The sequence below is a fragment of the Ovis aries genome, chromosome 13, assembly GCF_016772045.2.
Source record: "Ovis aries strain OAR_USU_Benz2616 breed Rambouillet chromosome 13, ARS-UI_Ramb_v3.0, whole genome shotgun sequence".
In the NCBI taxonomy this organism is placed as follows: domain Eukaryota; kingdom Metazoa; phylum Chordata; class Mammalia; order Artiodactyla; family Bovidae; genus Ovis; species Ovis aries.
The window spans coordinates 75812587-75834693 of NC_056066.1; the positions used below are offsets into that span (position 1 = coordinate 75812587).

At 44.4% G+C, this 22107-nt stretch overlaps 1 protein-coding gene and 1 pseudogene across 33 annotated transcripts in view; one reads left to right on the plus strand and one right to left on the minus strand.

Moving 5' to 3' along the window:
- Positions 1 to 22107, minus strand: part of ZMYND8 (zinc finger MYND-type containing 8) — a 122711-nt gene that overhangs the window by 45876 nt on the left and 54728 nt on the right. For all 33 annotated transcript variants that reach the window (XM_042230232.1, XM_060397083.1, XM_042230233.1 and 30 more), the window contains 4 exons: positions 19000 to 19055; positions 17651 to 17728; positions 16155 to 16270; positions 11744 to 12225 (listed from right to left, as the gene is read on the minus strand). In XM_042230232.1, coding sequence (XP_042086166.1) covers positions 11744 to 12225; positions 16155 to 16270; positions 17651 to 17728; positions 19000 to 19055 — 732 coding nt within the window. The remainder of the gene's footprint in view (positions 1 to 11743; positions 12226 to 16154; positions 16271 to 17650; positions 17729 to 18999; positions 19056 to 22107) is intronic.
- Positions 17752 to 18531, plus strand: LOC105609553 (ubiquitin-conjugating enzyme E2 variant 1-like; annotated as a pseudogene).

A 22107-nucleotide genomic window follows, 5' to 3' on the forward strand; every position in this document is an offset into this window, starting at 1 on the left:
AACCCAGGTCTCCCGTATTCCAGGCAGATGCTTTAACCTCTGAGCTACCAGGGAAGCCCCAGGAATAAAGAAAGATAAAGGCATTTCAAAAGATGTAAGTAGTACCAACAAAATCTTCAGCATTAGGACTTTTAAATTATGATTATTCATTCATGTACGTCCTTTTTCCAAAAGAGATGAGCAGTGGCTGAAAACCAAGGAAGTGTGTTCCCTCCACAAGGACTAAAGTCAGAGCCTTTTTAGTTGTGCTCCCTTAAGTAAGCAAGGGAGCTGTGAGGTCTCTAGAGAGGGTCTTACACTCTAGAAGTTCTGCTTCTGGCTACAGGCAACTCCGACAAGGAACTCTAACCCCACAGGGTAGCAGGAACCAAAAGCCTACAGAAGTGTGGGGTCACACAGAGAACTCAAGCAAGTAGAGTCCGTATTTCCCTTCTTAACAGATCAAGTTACAAAAGTAAGCAGCAACAGCCCGCAGGCGGTCTAGCAGAGCGACTAAGGGCCTGCTGCAGGGAATTTACCAAGAACACAGGGAGAGTCATTAGTTTATAATTGTGTGTGTGTGTGTATGTGTATATATATATATTCATGGAGTTAAAAAATAGTAATTGGAAAAATGAGCCTTTAATTTCACAAAGTTTCCTTTGTTAATAAAACTTAAGTATTGAAGGTTTAAGAAACATGTCTAAACCATGCCTCACCCAACCTTCATTTCAGCAAGGCCTCTGCACACCACTTCAAAAACATAGCCCTATCTTCCCACTTCTCTCCACCCCCATCTCCAGGGCTATCACCCTAGTCCGTGAATTCTGAACAGGGGCAATGTGGGCCCCCAAAATAGATTTTAGGGCCTGAAAAAAAATTCTTACTCTTTATATATATAAAGCCCATTCACAGTATGTAATGGGACATATAATACTTTCAAATTTCATGAGGGTCCACTCTTAGATATCGAGCCTAAAGAACTGAAGACTTGCACTCAAACAATGCCTCAAGGCAGCCCTATTCAGCCCAAAGATGGAAACAACGCAAACATCCATCAACAGACAAGCCATGGTGCAAAAGAATGAGGTTCGGATGCGCACTGCAATGTGGGTGAAAACATCACAAGAAGTGAAAGAAGCCAGACACAAAGGTCACGTTTTACAGGATTTCACTAAAATGAAATATCCGGAATGGGCACATTCATACAGATAGAATGCAGCCTGGTGGCTGGTGGGGCTGGGCTGAGAGAAGGATGGGGCGGGGGAGGCGGAGGGATGAGGAGGGGTGGCTTGGTAGATACAGGATTTGATTCTGCAGTGACAGAAAAGTTTTGGATGGAGCGATGAGTGCACACCATCACAGTGTTGTGACTGCAAGAAATACCGCTGAACTGTTGGCTTTGAAATGATCAATCTTCTGTTACGTGATTCTCACCTCCACTTAGAAAATTCACGGGAGGACAATTAGGAAGAAAGTGTCAAAAAAGGCTCCTTAGGGGGTGATAATCAATGGGGAGAAAAAAAAAAGGTTGGGAAACACTGCCCTTACCTACCATTTCCACAGAGACCCTGTAAAAGCTTCCCACTACTGGTCCCCCAACTGCCTGCCACAGCACCCCTCTCCCGGGGCACCTCCACCTAGCAGCTGTGAGGCACCTAAAACAAGGAAAGGGACGTCCTGCGGGCCAGCATAAAAGTCAAGGACCTTTCCTCGGCTCTTTCTGGAACCTCCAGCCATGTGGCCTTTTGTGCTTAGCCCTTCCAGATCAAGTCTGCTCCTACCTCAAACCTTTCCACTTGGAATTTCCCAGGAAAGACACCCTTCCCCCTACCCACCACTCCCACTCAAATCATACTGACTGGCAGTCTTCTACATTTGGGTCCAACACCACCTCCTTGAAGCCCTCCCTGCTGGCCCCACCTAAGGTGGCCCCAGCGTCCCTTCTGCCTTGAGAATACCAGCTCTACAAGTGCAGGCTCCTTGCCGGCCTCTGACACTGCCAGGCACCTGAGATGCCAGAATAAGTCGATACGTGAGATGATTAATTGAAGAATCAGGCCTCCATTTCTCTTCTCGTGACTGGTCACAATAAGCAATAACGAAATGATAATGGCAAGCAAAATGAAACCTCTCTCATACACAGGTGCCAAGGTATACCACCTCCTCGATATTCCGCAGCTACTGAAGGCATTCTGAGTGATTAAGCATCCAAGGGAGAAACATGGATAAGCAGCCCACAGAAAAAAATACAAAAGCTCAAGAAGCTCATTTAGAGAGAAACTTGAGTTGGATATAAATAAACGTAAACTCAGCTAAAGAGGCACAGAGATAAATAGATACAGTCTGTCTATTTATAGGCTCTATCCTACAGCCTTTCCATCTGCATGGTACACTTGTTACAAAAAATAACACCTCGGGCCTTCCCTGGTGGTCCAGGGATTCTGTGTTCCCAATGCAAGGGGCCTGGGTTTGATCCCTGGTCAGCCTACTAGACCCACATGCCTCAACTAAGAGTTCCCACATGGCAATTAAAAAAAAAATCCCGCATGCCACAACAAAGACTGAAGGTCTAGCGTGCTGCAGCTAAAACCTGATGCAGTCAAATAAATAAATATTTTTAAAAATAAAAATGAAACATACAGGGCATCCAGGGAATTCCCTGGCAGTCCAGTGGTGAAGACTCTGCATTTTCATTGCCAAGTGCCTGGGTTGGACCACAAGTCACACAGTACACCCAAAAAAGAAAAAGTGTGGAAAAAAGAGAGATAAAATCAAGTGTACACAAATGCCCCCATATGTGTAAATACTTTCCAAAAGCAGTCCTACATCCTTAAATGAATGCATACTTTTTTTTTCCTATCAGCACATTCTATAGCCATAGAAACTTTGGAGAAAAACTGGAGCCCAGAATTCAAGGATTACAAAAAAAAAAAAAAAAACCCTTTAGTTTTTTCTTATATACCTTTCCCACCTGCTCTAACATTGCCTGGGTTTCATTCTGTTTTAATTCTAACCATGTGCGTTTAGTTGTTTCATCACTTAAAAAAAAAAGTCAACTAGAGGCATTTAGATTATGGACCATTTTGCTCTTTTTAAAATGCTTTTACTATGCTTTGTTGGTGGCGGAAGCATTAAAACGGGTGTAAAAAATTATTTATTAATATAAAAAATGTAAGGAAGTGAGAGGAATTCTGTATGATGCCAGTAACATTCAACAGATATCTTCTTGAAGACTTTTATTCATGACCATCTAGAGAAACATGTAAAATACTAAGCTGGCCAAAACATCTTCAGCACTGGGGGTTAGAAAGTGAGAAAGGACTCTCTCTCTCCCTCTCTCTCTGTATATATTTATATATAGTTGACATAAAGAAAACAAGTTGATGTATCTGTTTAAAACATCTGCATTCATATGATTTCATAAAATCTACCTACTGTTGATAATGAGAAGTGTTGCTAATGTTCAGTCACTAAGTCGTGTCCAACTCTTTTCAACCCCATGGACTGTAGCCCTCCAGAGTCCTCTGTCCACGGGATTTCCCAGGCAAAGGATACTGGAGTGGGTTGCCATTTCCTTCTCCAGGGGATCTTCCTGACCCAGGGATCAAACCTGTGTCTCCTGCATTGGCAGGCAGATTCTTTACCACTGATCCACCAGAGAAGCCCAATAATAAGTGCATGCAAATAAAATGATGTCAAAGACACAATGCCAAATTGACAGAAGGAAAAAGTTCAGTATGATGCCATTCTATCACACACACAAAAATAATTTTTATTATTCTCATCATCAACGTGATTATACACATTAAAAATCTGAAGGACCACCCAATTCTTAGTAGCTGTCACCTCTCAGGATGGAATAATGGACAATTTATTCTACAATGTTAAAATTTCAAAGGAATATTTTATATTCGGGGGAAATGAAGAAATATAAATATTGAAGAGATTCAAACCTGAAAGCTAAGCAAAGTTTTACTGGTGCTGAAAATCAAAAGCATGGTACCTAAATCTATGATTCCCGATGAGGACTGGAGATGACCACGCCCCTCCCACAGGGGATGTGTGACAATGTCTGGAGAGGTTCTGACCATAGCAGGGGTGTAGACTGGCATCAAATGGGTGGAGGTCAGGGATGCTGCAGGGCACAGGACAGCCCCACCACACAGAACCATCTGGCCCAAAATGTCAGTAGTGCTGGGGTTGAGAAACCCTGTTTTAAATCACTCTAGACATTTTCAAAAGCAGAAAGACATTTGGAAATGCTCGTTTCAATTATGCCTTCAAATGGATGCCAATCCTTTTATAAAGCCATAAATCTTGCCCAAAGGAAGACCTAATTGCCTTTGAAGTCACAAATAATTTAATCAGATAATCTACTTTGATGTACAATTCACGAGTGCCGGCTAAAACACATCATTTATTATCTACATTCACAAAACCCCCAGCCTGTGCTAAGTGCCCTTTTGACTACATGAAATACAAGCTGTAGAATTAAATTAGAAAAAAGGGGCCCTTTCCTCCCACGCACCCCAGCACTCTGGGTGGTGTAGCCGGTGGAGGAGTTATGATTCATGCTTCAGCTCCTCTACTTACAGAACTTTGGAAGCAACCTATACATTCAAAGGGCTGCTGGCATCTTGCACCACTCTTGGTGGCTTGTACAAAGGACCTACATAGCACAGAATCACTGGGTGATCCAGTACAGGACAGAAATGCTGTTCTGAATGGTTATTGAGTAACATGGAAAAGTGGTCAGAACACAGTTTTATTTTTCTCAGTTCAGCTTCAGTCACTCTGTCGTGCCCCACTCTTTGGGACCCCGTGGGCTGTGGCTCGCCAGGCCCCTCTGTCCATTGAATTCCCCAGGCAAGAATACCAGAGTGGGCAGCCATTCCCTTCTCCAGGGGATCTTTCCAACCCAAGGATCGAACTAGGGTCTCCCACATTGCAGGCAGATTCTTTACCATCTGAGCCACCAGGGAAGCCCATTCAGAATCCAAGGTTAAACAGGTCTACACTAAAGAGGTGGTCCACGAAGCACTTAGTTCACCAGTGCATTTCATGCAGCCTACAGTTTTTTTCACTTGTCTTGGTTTCTAAGATCCCACAGCATGTGCGATCTTAGGATCCCAGCAAGGACTGAACCATGCCCCCTGTGCTGGGACAGCAGAGTCTTAAATCACTAGACAACCAGGGAAGTCCCTCTGAGCTATTTTTTAAAATTGGAGATAACGTGTTAAAGCTGGGGTAGTCCGCATTTTAAAAAATATTTGGGATTTCTCTTGAACAACACAGAAACGTGGCAACACTGAGCCAACCTTCCCACTTGGCTAGAACCAGCAAGGGGAGAGGGCCATCAGTGACTTTAAAAAAGCACAGGTCTCTAGCTCAGCACACACATACAGGAAGAGTCAGTACTGCTTTGAGAAGCATTATAGACACAGCACCCATGAGTGGTTAAATGGTCATGAAGACAAGCAGATTTCTGCTTCAGTTCAGTCCCTATCGCTTCCAATCCTTGCTTATTTCTGTATCTGCCTGATCCCTCAAAGTACTTGAGTTTTCAACTTGGCATATGATTGTGCCAACTAACATAGAAAAAAAGCTCAGGACGGGGAATTCTCTGGAAGTCCAGTGCTTAGGACTCCTCATGTTCACTGCCAAGGTTCGATCCCTGGTCGAGGAACTAGCATCCAGCATGCTGTGTGGTGCAGCCAAAAAAGAAAAAGTTCAGGAAACAATCTCTAAGGGCTGACTGTGGAAGGTGGGATTATCCCTGACTTTACTTTTTGCACCTAACCATTGCTTTATGACAAATAGGTATTGATTTCACAGGGCAAAGTGTATACGAAACCATCTTCCTTTCTCCCTGGAGTAACCCATGTGGAGCTGCAAGACCAAAGAACCACCATTAGCCCAGAGGCTGGTGAAAGCCAGCCCCAGGATTCTTACTCTGTGTGTGTGAAGTCGCTCAGTCGTGTCCGACTCTTTGCGACCCCGTGGACTGTAGCCTACCAGGCTCCTCCCTCCGTGGGATTCTCCAGGCAAGAGTACTGGAGTGGGTTGCCATTTCCTTCTCCAGGGGATCTTCCCGACCCAGGGATCGAACACAGGTCTCCAGCATTCCAGGCAAATGCTTTAACCTCTGAGCCACCAGGGATTCTTACTTTAATACATATTAATTGTAATTTTCTATGTATAATTTCAATATGCATATAAAATGCAACAGGATCCTGCAAGCAAAATACTGGCAAGGCATCAATTCTGGCCAGGAGGTCTAGAGAGAGGAAGCAGACAAAGCACGGAGAATATAAACTACTCTGACCCGTAACATGACAAGATTCCAGGAGTGAACAGCTTCTGGCTGACTGAAGTGCTCCTCGAAGACTAAAACCAGCCCTGAGGATTACAGACACATGATTCTGAGCTCCTCAATGCCCTAAACAAAAGGAAGGTTTCTAAACTCTCGTGAAATTTTTATCTAATAACTTATTTCAATGTGTACGTTTATACTGCACACTATAAATTTTTCCCTGCTGAAACGAGTAAGGTTTTGCAATCCTATGACAGGCTACTATTTTAATACAATCTTAGATAAAACACAGTCTTGTCTCAGTTATATTCTCAACGATTGTGGGGGCATTTCAACAAATATCCATGTCTTCTTCCACTACATGCTATTATCACTGCCAACAGCAGAGGGCAGTGGCATGCAGGGCAAAGAAAGCCAGTCTCAGCATCTGGCTGTGGAACTCCCTCATTCTCAGAGACCTCAATTTGCCTTCTGTAAGAGAAGGAGAGTGACTCAGAGTTTCTCTTAGTCTGTACCACATATTGGCAAACCAACCCATGTTGCCTGCAAGCTAAGAAGGGTGCTGTTCTTCTTGTTTCATCACTAAGTCGTGTCCAACTCTTTTTTTGACCCCATGGACTGCAGCTCGCCAGGCTCCTCTGTCCATGGGATTTCCCAGGCAGGAATACTGGAGTGGGTTGACATTTCCTTCTCCAGGGGATCTGCCCCACCTGGAATTGAACTTGCATCTCCTGCAATGCAGGCAGATTCATTACTGCTGAGTCACTTGGGAAGCCAAGAAGGGTATTTACCATTTTTAAGTGGTTTAGGGGAGAAAAAAAGGAGTCACAGCTCCTGAAAAGGTAACAATCATATGGAATTCAAATTTCAGCGTCACAGTCACATACTTACTGCCTATGGCTATTTTAGTAACACAAACAAGGTGTTGAGTAATTGCAGAGTTGACAAGAGACCTACAAAGCCTAAAATATTTACCATCTGGCTCCAGAAAGGGGACAGTTTCTAAGACTAAAAAGATTTTTAATAAATACCTTCTCTTCCTACACTACTCATTGGCTGCCTAACTAATGATCAGCAAAATAACCCAGACACATACTAGCAAGCAGATTATGTTTCAGAAACAGATTTTAAATTCTACTGAAATGGGGCATCTGCTAACTCACCACCTCAAAAGTCACTCAAATAATGAGGAACTTCGTCAGGAATTCTGGCATCATTTCAACCTCTGCCCTCTCGAGGGATGAGAGAAGTTTAATTAAACCCACGATATGTGTTCCTCATACTCCTCTGAACTGTGTTTCCTGAAATATGGTGTAGAAACATCCACAGTGGTTCACGGACCAACATGTTTTACTGTACAAGCTATGTGCTAATTTCATGTACTTAAGGGGGAAAAAAAAAGCAAGCAATTTAAACACATGAGCTTGTGTATTTTATTTAGCTTCACATGAAGCTAAATTGTGGGTCTAACATATAAGAATGTAATAAAACAGGTGGTATGCACATTATAGCAAAAAAAAAAAAATTCATGGTGATGAAAAGTTCAGTTCAGTTCAGTCGCTCAGTCATGTCCAACTCTGCGACCCCATGAATCGCAGCATGCCAGGCCTCCCTGTCCATCACCAACTTCCGGAGTTCACCCAAACTCATGTGCATCGAGTCGGTGATGCCATCCAACCATCTCATCCTCTGTCGTCCCCTTCTCCTCCTGCCCCGAATCCCTCCCAGCATCAGGGTCTTTTCCAATGAGTCAACTCTTCGAATGAGGTGGCCAAAGTATTGGAGTTTCAGCCTCAGCATCAGTCCTTCCAATGAACACCCAGGACTGGTCTCCTTTAGGATGGACTGTTCGGATCTCCTTGCAGTCCAAGGGACTCTCAAGAGTCTTCTCCAACACCACAGTTCAAAAGCATCAAGATGGACAGAGGTACGTGACATTGTACAGGAGACAGGAATCAAGACCATCCCCATGGAAAAGAAATGCAAAAAAGCAAAATGGCTGTCTGAGAAGGCCTTACAAATAGCTGGGAAAAGAAGAGAAGCAAAAAGCAAAGGAGAAAAGGAAAGATATACCCATTTGAATGCAGAGTATCAAAGAATAGCAAAGAGAGATAAGAAAGCCTTCCTTAGTGATCAGTGCAAAGAAATAGAGGGAAACAATAGAAGGGAAAGACTAGAGATCTCTTCAAGAAAATTAGAGATACCAACGGAACATTTCATGCAAAGATGGGCTCAATAAAGGACAGAAATGGTATGGACCTAACAGAAGCAGAAGATATTAAGAAGAGGTGGCAAGAATACACAGAAGAACTATACAAAAAAGAGCTTCACGACCAAGATAATCACAATGGTGTGATCACTCACCTAGAGCCAGACATCCTGGAATGTGAAGTCAAGGGGGCCTTAGAAAGCATCACTATGAACAAAGCTAGTGGAGATGATGGAATTCCAGTTGAGCTATTTCAAATCCTGAAAGATGATGCTGTGAAAGTGCTACACTCAATATGCCAACAAATGTGGAAAACTCAGCAGTAGCCACAGGACTAGAAAAGGTCAGTTTTCATTCCAATCCCAAAGAAAGGCAATGCCAAAGAATGCTCAAACTACTGCACAATTGCACTCATCTCACATGCTAGTTGAAGTAATGCTCAAAATTCTCCAAGCCAGGCTTCAGCAATACGTGAACCGTGAACCTCCAGATGTTCAAGCTGGTTTTAGAAAAGGCAGAGGAACCAGAGATCAAATTGCCAACATCTGCTGGATCATGGAAAAAGCAAGAGAGTTCCAGAAAAACATCTATTTCTGCTTTATTAACTATGCCAAAGCCTCTGACTATGTGGATCACAATAAACTAGAAAATTCTGAAAGAGATCGGAATATCAGACCACCTGACCTGCCTCTTGAGAAACCTATATGCAAGTCAGGAAGCAACAGTTAGAACTGGACATGGAACAACAGGCTGGTTCCAAATAGGAAAAGGAGTACGTCAAGGCTATATATTGTCACCCTGCTTATTTAACTTATATGCAGAGCACATCATGAGAAACACTGGACTGGAAGAAACACAAGCTGGAATCAAGATTGCCAGGAGAAATATCAATAACCTCAGATAACCTCAGATATAAAAAGTTCAGGCAACAGTAATTCATGAGATTGCTGCCCATTAAAATACTTTCTCAGGCAGCAGGATTTTAATAGGAACTCAGAGGCTGAGGAGATTGTGTGATTATACACCATATGTTGTTAACTTGGCTTAAATGAAATCATGTCATGGAATAAAAGGAAGCCTTTAAGGACTCTGGTCAGAAACAAGGGGACAAAGGGCAAGTTTTTTTTCTGAAGCTATGTCAACAGAAATTATGTCATCCCAGAACAAAGCTCCTAAACTCAACCTTGAATCCGTCAACCACGTGGCTGGATCAGAACTGAAGAAGAGACTGCAGCCTTCACTCTGAAGAATCAAAAGCTGTTGGTGATTAACTCTGTTCCACCTAGAGCCATTCAGAGAGCAGCTATAAGCAGTACTTGAAAATGAGCAGCCACCCAGAAAGAAGCCACAGCGTGAACCAAAATGAGTGGACATCTTTTGAATTCATCATTGACTAAGGCTTCATCATTTATCTTCTGGGGATATTGACGTTCTCTTAACTGATGCCTGCTCCTCTTTTTTTTTTTTTTTTTGCGGCGGGGGAGGGGGGTGCCGTGCAGCTTGTGGAATCTTAGTTCCCCAACAAGGGACTGAACCCAGGCCCCAGCAGTGAGACCTTGCAGTCCTGGACCACCAGGAAATCCCCAATGCCTGCTCCCTAAAGAGTTCTATGTGAAGGAAAGAAGGGAAAGAGTTAAGGAGGGAGGTAGGGAGAGGGGGTAGGGAAAGGCTATCCAAGGGTAATGCTCTGGCCAGAAGTCTAAATACTGGTGGTCCAACCTGTGGATGTGCTATATTCATTCTGGCAAATACCTTAACACAGTTTGAGCTGAACTTTCATTACTGGAGAATCTACATAAAAAGGCAGATTCTGCATTTCTCTATAAGAATGTTAAAACGTGGAAACCCTAAGTCCACATTTCTGGGCAGCAACCATGGGCTGAAACCCTTGAGAATGGGGCATGTGCCCTGAGGTTCACTGATAGTCTCCTCAGCCCAGAGCCTGCAGGCTGCCTGCGTTCATCATCACGTTTATGTAAAGCTTTTTTTTTTTAGCTATGCCTCTCAAAGAACAAAAGCGAGCAAACAGTAAAGGCCATGTTTCAAGAAAAATGACAGTAAACCCATTTCCTTGAGGAAACCATAAAGTTCTCACAGGTTTTATTTTTTTTAATATTTATTTATTTAGCTGCACCAGGTCTCAGTTGCGGCGTTTGGGATCTAGTTCCCTGACCAGGGATCAAACCTGGGTCCCCTGCATTGGGAGCTCAGAGTCCCAGCCACTGGACCACCTGGGAAGCCCCCTCATAGGTTTTTAACATGCAACTGAATTATGTCTAGATAAAAAAGAATTCAATTTAAGTCATCCTTGCTTTTGTTATACTCAGCCAGCACCCCTCCTTTGCAACACCTCTCCGGATCCATATCAGCATGGGATGAGTGACTACCAGACTAAATAACAGAGCAGCCAACATTTTTGTAGCACTTATTATCTTAGGTACTATCTAAACCCCTTATGTGTATCGGTTCATTAATCCTCACAAGAAACACTGAGGCAGGGCCTATCATCATGGCTGTGTTACAGGAGGGGAAACCAAGGCATGGGAGGGTCAGGCGCCTTGCCTAAAGCCACAGAGCTAGTAAATGACAGAGATGGGACCTGATCTGAGACCAGCACCCTCCTCCTCCACCTCTGCTTCAGCAGCCAGGCTGCAAGATGCAACGTGACTGGTAGACTGAGCAGGGCGCGGGGAGGAGTGGGCTGGGACCATTCAAGAAGTGGGAGCACTCTGCTCTCTCTGGGGAGAGAAGATTCTTGTTTCCCTTACATGTTTCTCTAATATTTGAGCCTTCAGTAATGCGAGTATCTGGTTTTGATCGAAAAATACTGTTTCCATTCAAATGAAATTCTTGAGAAAGAAAAAAAACGATTGCAGGAAGTTGTGATTCATCTCCAAGGCATTTGAACTGAACTCTGAAGGATTTCTGGCCACCTCTGCCCACTTCTAGGAATGACCTCCAGCTGGCCTTTGGGGAACGCTTTTCTCATTTGTGGGGCCATGCTGCAGTCCACGGGGTCGCAAAGAGGCAGACACGACGTAGCGACTGAACGACGCCAGCAAGAATCCCAATGGGTTTACTCACTTAGAGTTGAAAATCGGCTCCACTGGGATGAGATCCCCCCACCCAGCTCCCTCTGACTGTGATGCTCACCAGGTAGGCAGGGCCAGACAGGTGTCCCCCAGATGAGAACCCCTGTGTCGCAGGGACCCCCTGCACCCTCTCTCCCCGGGGCTGACCTGTGCTCTTGTCCAGGAAGTCCATGGACTCTTCACTGGCGCTGAAGTGGCTGGACGTGGCCTTCTTCTCAGCGTCCTGCTCCACATCAGAGCCCGTGTGCACGGAGGAGTTTGTACTCATGGGGGAGCGAGGCATGTCGGACAAGGAGATCCTGCGGCCTGCGCCCCCGCTCAGCATCGGCTTGCTCATCAGGATCTTGGGCGATGCCGTCATGTCAAAGCTGAGCTTGACCTTCTCCTGCTTGTCCATCTTGGCGGCACCAGCACCGGGGTTGGAGGGGTCGAGCAGCATTTGGTACTGGCTGTTGGGCGTGTAGGGTGTCCTGAATGGAGAGTAATTAAAAACTCCGAACTTCCGGCGGATGTTCTCCACGTAAACCTCCATCTCTTGCATTGCACTGTTGAAGATGCTTTTAGTCTTTTTCACAGAAAAAGGAATTTCTTTAGACATGAGGTAGCAATTATTTATTGGAACCCAGGCCCTGGGAGCACAAAAGAGAAAGGGAGTTTAAATCAGCCTTGGTCGTTTCCAAGATTTTTAAATCTTTTTTTTTTTTTTTTTTTTCAAATTTGATTGTGCAAGAACACTTAAGTTGAGATCTGCCCTCTTAACAAATGTACTCTCTTAACAAGTGTATCATACATTACTGCTGTGTCAACGGAAAAACAGCACAGCCTAAAAGTTGAGAATTATGTTTTATTTGGCAGACAAAATTGAGGACTTTAGCCCTGGACGCAGACTCTCAGATCACGCTGAGAGACTGCTCCAAAGAAGCAAGGGAGGAGTCAGGATACACAGGAGTTTTTTTGCAACAAAGACCAGGTAGCCAGAACTTCAAAAGATTCCTATTAAAGAAAAACCAGACAGCTTGTGTTAAGGAATTCAGCATTTTTCTCAGTCTAGGGAGATGCAACAGTCTGGGTTCACTGAAATCTTTCCTCTGACATGCACCTTAGCTATCTGGGGCTTTCTCAGCCTGAGTCCCCTCAGGGTGCACCACTGGGGGGTGGCTGCAGCAGCTGAGCACTTGGCAGCTGGGTACCCATTTGTCTCCATCCTAAGCTCCCTCAGGGTTCATCATCTGGGTGTCTGTACTGGCTTGATGGCAGTACCGTCCTCTGTCTACTGATAGAGCAGGCAACATTTTTCAACAGCTAGCTGTAGGTATATGCCAGCTCTCTAAAGCTTATTCAGGCTGTTTACTGAAACTTTCTATCTGTTAATCAGTAGTCACCCTTTTTCCCCAGTCCCCAGCCCCTGGCAACCACCACTCTACTCGGTGATTTTATGAACCTATCTCAGATACCTCCTACAATTGGAATCATGCAGTATTCGTGGAAAGGGCTTATTCCACGTTGCCCAAAGTCCTTCTGGTACAGCTGCGATGCTTCATCTTTCTTAAGGCAGAACAGTATCCACTGTGTGCAGAGACCACATTTACTCCATCCATTCATCTCTCGATGGCCACCTAGGTTGTTTCCAGAATGGTGTTTTTTCTTTTTTTCCTTAACGCAAACCAAATTATCCTGGTGGAATTACCAAGATTCTTAAACACATATTCCATTTTTTAAAAATGACTTGGTTTGAATGGTTAATTAACAATCCACTTAACGGGTACGTTCTGTCACAAGGACGGAATGTGAACAAGACACTCAGCTACATTTTAAAAGGCTCAATAGCTTAGTCGGTTTAATCCATTAAAAAAATAATAAATTCCCTCTGCCTCTGCGTTGGTAGAGAGTAAGAAAACAGTCTGGATCCTAGACCACACCTCCGAGAAGATAATTATTGCCCAAATCTCACTCTCATGTACTCAGACATAAAGAGGTTTCTTTTCTCTTTTAAAACTGCGATTCTCCATGGGACTAGAAGGAAAGGTTAGAAAACCACAACCCTAAAAAGCGTTCTGAATGTGAGATAATTCACATGGATAAAAATGGGAAAACAGCCTATTAGCTTTGAGGTATGAGCTCTTCAACTCTTGATTCAGGCTAGTTCTGTCTTCCTACCATCAGCCCTCACATCCTAGTGTGCTCTGCAGAAATCCACTAGAACGTGAGCTGCTTTTCTGGAATCAGCCACCCAAGTGAAGGCAGGCAGGAGATGGAAACAAAACCACCATGCTCTGGGGAAGGCAAGAGTAGATATAAGAGCATTCGGGGTGTGCCTTTGCGATACCTCATGCCCCTAGCCTCAACCCAGCGGGTAGATGGGAATCTGGTAGGAATCTGCGTTTCCAAGGAGACCTCAGGGATTTCACAGACCATAAACTCAAGTCAGGTACAAAGCCATGGGGAGCAACACTTAGTGGGGACAGTGGGTGGGAAACTCACACCCGGTCTAATGCAAGGACCCCCTACTCAGGTGCTATCAGAGTGCCTTGGGAATGTGGACCCAACACCAAGTCTTTCAAAATTTTAAAGTAGAAAATATAAACTTTCTATCTTCTCTTTTACCCAAAAGTTAAGAGCATCTCCTTCCTATTTTTTAAGAGGAAACCACCAGGGAGAAACAAAGCCCGGCCATGGGGCAGAGTCCAGGGTACAGGCTGGCTACCCACAGCTCACAGCTCTTGGTGATGCTAGGTCACGATGCATATGAACACGGAACCCCTCAAAATACCCACCCGCACCCTCACAGTGCTGGAAACTATCCGCTTCTCATCCGCTCCCACTCACTGCTGTCATTCTGCAGAGGACCGAGGAGCCAAAGGTGCAGCCAGGCAGAACGAGGGCTGGGCAGGAGCCAGATGCCCCCAGGGCCAGCGTCTGCGGGGCTTCCAGAGCTTTCAGCCGAGTGGGCAGGAGTTGGAACCAAAATGGGGCTCTGAGGAGCAGCAGGGAGCTCCAGGCGGCCCCGACAGCTGAGGCCCCTTCACTGGGCCAGCCTCCACTCTGTTGGTGAGGTGGAAGATGAGCCCCTACCTGGAGGGATACTGGGGAGACGCATCTGACCGGTACCCTGCACCCCCAGGAGCTGACCAGCCACAGTCACTGGGATTGTACCCTCTCCCATTTTTGTCTGGCATTGGTGCCCTAAGTTCCATGAAGTTATTTTACAAGTGACTTCAGAAAAGGGTTTCTTTTTCTTAAAGAAGACCCAGAAAATACTGAAAGGGATATCCTATTTACTTAGTGACAGGAAGCCTCTAGGAGGCTATGTCTTGAGAGGCAACACAGTCACACAGCTGAGCTACTTTCTAGTTCTGGGCCTTGGTTTTCCTATCAAGGAAATGGGGATAAAAGCAGCTTCTATTAAAAAAGGCACTTAAAACAATGTCAGCTGCCACAGTAGCATGCACTCGGCCTGGCACACAGCACACACTGAAAATATGTTTCTTTGAATGAATCAATGAATAAGGGAATTTCAGAAAGTTTCCCAACAAAAAATGGTTAAGATCAAAATATAATACTTGCCATCAATCCCAGAACCATCTCTGCTAATTTCCATCTTGTTTCCTATCAATGCACTGCTTGGATTCCTGGTAAGTGACTTTGCAGATTACTTTGAAATTCGTTTGGTTTTTTTTTCCGCCAAAGATGACAAGCAAAATTTTACAAGGAGCAATTATTTCAGATTCTGCTGTTGTTTCAAATGATAAACTGTATTTTCTGTATGTTCTGTGGGTGGGTATAATTTTCAAAATATGTCTTTTAAATATACACACACACAAACACTTTCCAGCCTGCCTGCTAGGGCTCTGGGGGGAGTGGGGGGGGTTGCCTCATTTAATCACAACATAAGTTGCTGAAAGAGAGCCGGAGATATTAACCGCTGCTCATCTCTGTCTACCTGTTGTTCTGAAGCAGGTGGGGGGGCTGCGCTCTGCAGAGAGCCGCTATTAGCTAGAGTGATTCACATCTAGCTAGAATAATTCGATTCGCTAGGAGGGGGAGGGCAGGAAGGCTAGGAGGGAGGGCTCCTACCTGTCAAAACAGCAACCCCTTCTAATTTCCCATTTTAGCTCCACAGAAAAAGGAACAGGAGGGGACTACCCCACACGACGATGGGAGATTCATTTACCAGCAATCTGGGGAAATGTTTCTAATCCCTGAAAGCATTATTTTGAAAAGCAATTTGTGCGGTGATTTAATTTACTGCAGGGGGGAAAACAAAACAAAACAAAAAAAAAGAACAGCAGAGCTTAAAATAGCCGTGGAACCTATGCCCATGCTGGCTGCATCCACAAAATCACGAAAGCAAGATCCTTTCCAACCTACCTGAAAAAACGGAAGCCGGTGCACAATCAGGCTTAACACAGCCCAGGCCAGTATTTTTTTAAACTACAAGATCATCGGTGGGTATCATGACAATCAAATAATAGCTGTGCCCCCGCCCCTTCTCGCATTCATTGGCAGGATCAAAGGCTCACTTGGAGCTATGCATTTGAAGCCCGTGTTTAACTCCCACCTGTCGTGTTGTCCAAAGAAACGGGCATCCACCTGCCCATCTTTATCCCTCAGAGCTTTCGCAGGCCAGAATGGAAACCCCTTCAGTTTTGCCCAAACCAAAGGATGTGGATTGCTCTAGGAAGAGAAAAACAAAATCCCGAGTTTGTACGTATTCGAAAGCAAGACCTATATATAAAGCTCGGTAGGTGAGGTTCAGGCAAGGGCGCGGTGAGACAGGCCACAAAGTGAAAGAGGATCGTTTCAAGCAGGGTCTGTCTCCCCAGATGCATGGCCAGTAAGCCTGGGCAAGGCTGGCAGTTAAATGGGGAAACCGAGAAGGTAAGCGCTAACAAACCCAGGCTTGAATCCTGGCTGTGCCACTACCACCTGGATGGCAGTGAGCAGGACACTGACCCTTTCTGGGCAACACGGGGACAGTGATACCTACACTCTCCGTTAAGTTGGAGGGTTAAACGCACATGACACCCAGCACAGAATAACAGGCAGCACTACATACCTTTATTCTTCATCAAGTGCTCCTCAAAGCCTGAACTATTCAGATATTCATCTCCAAAGGCAGGAAAAGCTATCAGCTATGCTTTGATTCTCAACTCTAATGAAAAGTCTCGCCGCCCAATTCCCTCTACCCCCACCTCCATACTCCCAGCCCACCCCAAAACACACCTCTCTCTGCAAAGCACCAGTTTGGAAAATGGAGATCCCTGGGGGCAACAAGGGTGACTGACCTACCCCCATCCCATCCTCAAGAACCACGGTCTCATATGTAAAACTGACAGCTAGTGGGAAGGTGCCATGTAACACAGGGGAGCTTAACCTGGTGTTCTGTGGCAACCTAGAGGGGTGGGATGGGGTGTGAGGTGGGAGGGAGGTTCAAGAGCGAGGAGTCATATGTACGCCTACGACTGACTCATGTTGGTGTATGGTGGAAATCAACACAATGAAAAGCAATTATCTTCCAATCAAAAATAGATTTTTTTTTTTTAAAGGGGAAATCCAGACAACCCTATATTTTCCTGCTCTTTCCTGAGCTCTGACTATGTCAGTGTTGATTACTTCATTGATCAAATCTTAAAGAAAGGGGAAAAAAAAAAAGAACCATGGTTTGGCGAGACCATGGAGTTAATCCTAGAAGGGATTTCCAAACCTCTTAAAATAGACCCAGGTGATTTGTAAGAAACATACTCATTTTCCACTACTGGTTCACTATCTGCATGACATTGGTGTGTCTTTCCTCTGGTGAGTTTTTTCTTTTACTCTGCATCCTGCTGTTTTCAAGGACTAACAGACCCCGTCAATGATGATGCTTTGAACTTTTAGCCAAAGAGGTTTATCCCACCTGGATTACTCCCTTTCTGACTATAACTATATCAGCAAGAAAATTATCTAAAAACATCATCCAAAGTTCCATCCAGTAAGCCAGCTGGAGAAAGCTGTCCTGGGTCATCCAAGACAGAGAGTTCAGAAAACAAAGATAGAAAAGGAAACCCAACTTACACAAGGCTCACAAAACCAGTTATCTCGTTTTTGGCAGGCAGCTAGATAACACTCTGGACAAACTTCAATTTCATTCATCTGTAAAGCAAAAAGGTATTAGAATGTGTCACTCCCAGGGCCTTATATCTGCAAGTCCTCAAGAAATATATGACGATACTGGCAGGTAAGGTTAGCTAAACTAAGTGCCACGGTGGGGAACACCCTGAACATTAATTGGACTATTTCTCACCAACCTCGATGCAGTCACCTAGCCCAAGCCATCATCATCTCTTTCTGAACCTCACCTCCCAGCGTCCTAACTTGGCCCATTCCCCACACACATGGAACAGCCCAAGCCCAGCCCAGGAGGTTCATTTCATCCACACCATCAAAACTAGGGGGGCATTTTTCCTGGACACCTGGGCCATTCTTGGAGAAATTCAGGACATTTCCTGCAAATAACAGCAAATGCAAACACCTGCCACAAGAAGACTGAAAGGGAAGACGGGGTCGGCCTCTGAGCAACAGCGATGCAAGATGGCAGCCACCACGGGCTAGGACAATTTGTGAAAACCGAACATACAGCCTTAAAATACAATGTGGGCCTAAATACCCAGAAGCGCCCCCCTTTGTAAGATTTGTAACAAAAATTAATATGAATGGAGCTAATAGTTCTAATGAAGCGGTGGACCCAAGAGCCGTTATCAGTGCTAGCAAAATGGCAGAATTCGTATAGCATCAAAGTTGTCCTGCCAGAGCTTCGGCGCCTAACGATGTCTAGAGAAAATATGAAACTCCCTCAGCTGCCTGAAGGACAGCGTTACATCAACCAATCAAAAAGAAAACCACAGGCCTTCCCCTGTCCCCCATTCGATTTAAGCAGTCTTCATTTCCCACAGTAATAAATTTTCTAGATACGTCTTGTAGACCTCAAAGTACTGGAAAGAAAGCTCCCATTCAAAGGCAGTTTATCTTCAGATACTGTAAATGATACTAATTTTTTTGTCCATTTGAAATATATAAATTGTGCTATAACAAAAAAAAAGAAGAAGAAGACTAAAAAGGACCCAGGGAAATGCCACAGACTGTGGGGCAAAGAAATTATAAACTCCACGCTACATGCAGGGCTTGACCACCAGTCAAGGCTGAAAAAATCCCCTTGATCACAGATAAGGTAAGGGTGTTATTTCATCACATACTAGGGTCCCCTCTGTTGCTTTTACTTTCCTCGAAGACAAAAGATGCTGTCTGTGCATCAACAAATTCTCCAATCTCCACAACTACCCTTGGACAATTCCACCAATGGGAACATCAAGCACCCAACCCACCATTCCAGGTACACTTAAAAGGGGACAGCGGGAAACACATACCTCATGCTCACAGATTTTGATGACTACTTTTGCAATTTGTGTCAATTTGTGATTTCCTAAGGGAATAAGACAATAGGATTAATTCAAATGGAAACACAGAAACACCTTAGGATTTATACCTCTATTAGCAACCTTTTCACTTGCTTTCCCTTGGGAGTAACTCTTTAAAGGTTAAAAACAAGACATGTCTGGCTTCTAACATCAGTGTAGTTGACTGTTCCCAGAAACCAACCTTTGGTGCTGAGATACTCCCTGAAAGATGACAATTTGTGGTGGTTTCCCAATAGTTCACAAGTTAATATTTGAAAGATGCTTTTATAGTTTCAAGGCCCAAATTAGTGGAAAGGAGCCTTCTGGACTTCCCCAGTAGTCCAGTGATAAAGAGTCTGCATGACAATGCAGAGGATGCAGGTTTGATCCCTTTTCCAGAAAAATTACATGAGTAACTGAGCCCAAGCACCTTGGAGCCCATGCTCTGCAACAAGAGAAGTCACCACGAGAAGCCCACGCGTCTCAACTAGAGAGCAGCCCCTGCTCTCTGCAAGCAGAGAAAAGCCCGCAGCAACAAGGACCCAGCACAGCTGTAAATAAATAAATATATAAATAAAGGAGCCTTCTTCTGCCCCTTGTCCCAGACCCTAACCCAAGAAGTGGAAGTGAAAGTGAAGTCGCTCATTCATGTCCGACTCTTTGCGATCCCATGGACTGTAGTCTACCAGGCTTCTCTGTCCATGGGATTTTCCAGGCAAGAGTACTGGAGTGGGTTGCCATTTCTTTCTCCAGGGGATCTTCCTGACCCAGGGATCGAACCCAGGTCTCCTGCATTGCAGGCAGATGCTTTACCCTCTGAGCCACCAGGGAATACTAAGAAGAGTCCAGGGAAAAGAAAACATTTAATTGACTAACTCCAGTGTGCCTGGTGCAATGAACTTAACTCCTTAAAAAAGCCTGATTAGGAAGCAAGCATGAATGGTCTCATTTCACCTAAGAGTAAACTGAGGTTCAGCAGTCATCACGTATATGAGATCACTGAGCTAAAGAATTGAGGTTATGGCTCCAGGTCTAACTCTTAATCCTTCACCTTTGCACTAAACCAGAGAACAAGAAGGTCAAAAAGCCATGTTGTATTGAACAGTATGTTTTCAGAAATTGTAGATTTGGTGGCAAAAGATTTCATACACACAAATACCTAGATTTCTGACATGTTTGAAAACTCAGATCAGAAAACTCTGTACCCAATAAACCACTGGAGTGTCCAATGGCGATCTCTCCAGAGTGGGTAGGAGCTTCCTGCTGTCTGTAGTCTCCAGCTTCCTGCACTGGTCATCCTGGCTTATTCTGTTTTTCTGCTACCTGACTTCATTCACTTGTTTATATGGTCTTACTGGCCTTTCTCTGTATTTGAGTTTATAACCTTTACACAAATTCCCAATGCCTAGATACATATCTTTCTCTCATCCCTGCATCCCCAGCCCTGCAAACACGTTAGTAATGCAAAATATGTACTTTAAGCAGATAGTCATCCACTCATATTTCCTTCTTCAAACATCAGCTAACAACAGTCTATGCTAGGCCTGAGCGTGTACAGGAAACAAGATAGGCCCTTAAAGACCTTACGCCCTGGTGAGCAACTCAAAATTTAAAAAGCACCATCAAGAAAGTGTGATAAATACTGTCATGCGGAAGGACAGGTAATGAGAGCCCTTAACAAAAGTATGTAATATGGTCTGGGTCACAAAGGAAAACTACTCAGGACTGAAAGGCTGAGACTAAAGGACAAGGAAAAATCATCACGGCAAAGAGAGAGGAGGGTTTCAGCAGGGGACTAGAGGAGCAGGATGGGGCAGGACACGCTTAAAGATCTACCTGGCAAGAAGGCAGACAGAGAGGATTATGGCAGAAGATAGGGCAATGGGAAAGGTGCCCATGGAAGAAATTTTAATGGGAAGTCTCCTCTAATCTGTCCAGAAAGGTTAATCCACAAAAACGTAACAAAACTTTATATAGAATCAAAGAAAAGTCCTAGAACTCAATAATTAAAAAAAAATTCAATTTTTGAAATGAACAAAAGATCTGAATAGACATTTTACCAACAAAAGATGCATAAATGACTAATGAACACAGAAGGTACTCAATACCAAGTCATTAGAGACAAATAAAACGGCCACTGCATAACACTGCATGCGTTCAAGGACGGCTACACAGCATCAAATGTTGGCAATGATATGGCGCGACAAAAACTCTCACGTACACTGCTAGAAGTGTATTTTACAACTACCTGACGAAACAGTTTGGTAAAATTTCTTATAATTTAAATACAAACCTACTCAATGATCTAGCAATACCACTCTTGGGTATTTATCCAAGAGAAATGAGAGCGTCCACACAAAGACTTCTGTAACAATGTTCACGGGGCAGGGCGGGGAGGCGGGGGGCGCGGGGCTTTATTCATAATAGCCGAAAACTGAAAACAATACAAATATCCATCAACATCAACAAAGGAAATGGATAAATTGTATATTCACACAATGCTGATACCACCCCTCAGTAAGAAGGAACAAAGCAATAATACAACAGAAGTGAATCCCCAAAATATTACACTCTGTCAAGACTCCACTGATATGAAATTCTAGAATATGGAGAATTAATTCTCAGTTATAGAAAACAGAACAGTAATTCCTTTTGAGGAGTGTGGATTTAGGGGAGAGAGGCAACTGGGATATAACAGGGTGATAGAAACGTTTCAGGGTCGTCTTTGCGGTTGGAGTTACGGAGGTGGAACACATTTGTCAGATTCATGGAATGTACCTGTGAAACCTGTGCCTTCTATTTTATATAATTATTCCTCCATTAAGAAGGGCAGGGAGGCCTTCCCTGATGATATAATGGTTAAGAATCTGCGTGCCCCTGCAGGGCACACGGGTTCAATCCCAGACTCCACATGCCGTGGGCCACCTAAGCCCATGCCCCACGACTGAAGCCTGAGCACTTAGAGCCTGTTCTCTGCAACAAGAGAAGCCACCGAGATGGGAACCCCATGCACGGCAACGAAGAGTAGCTCCCACTCGCCGCAACTAGAGAAAGCCCACACACAGCAGCAAAGACGCA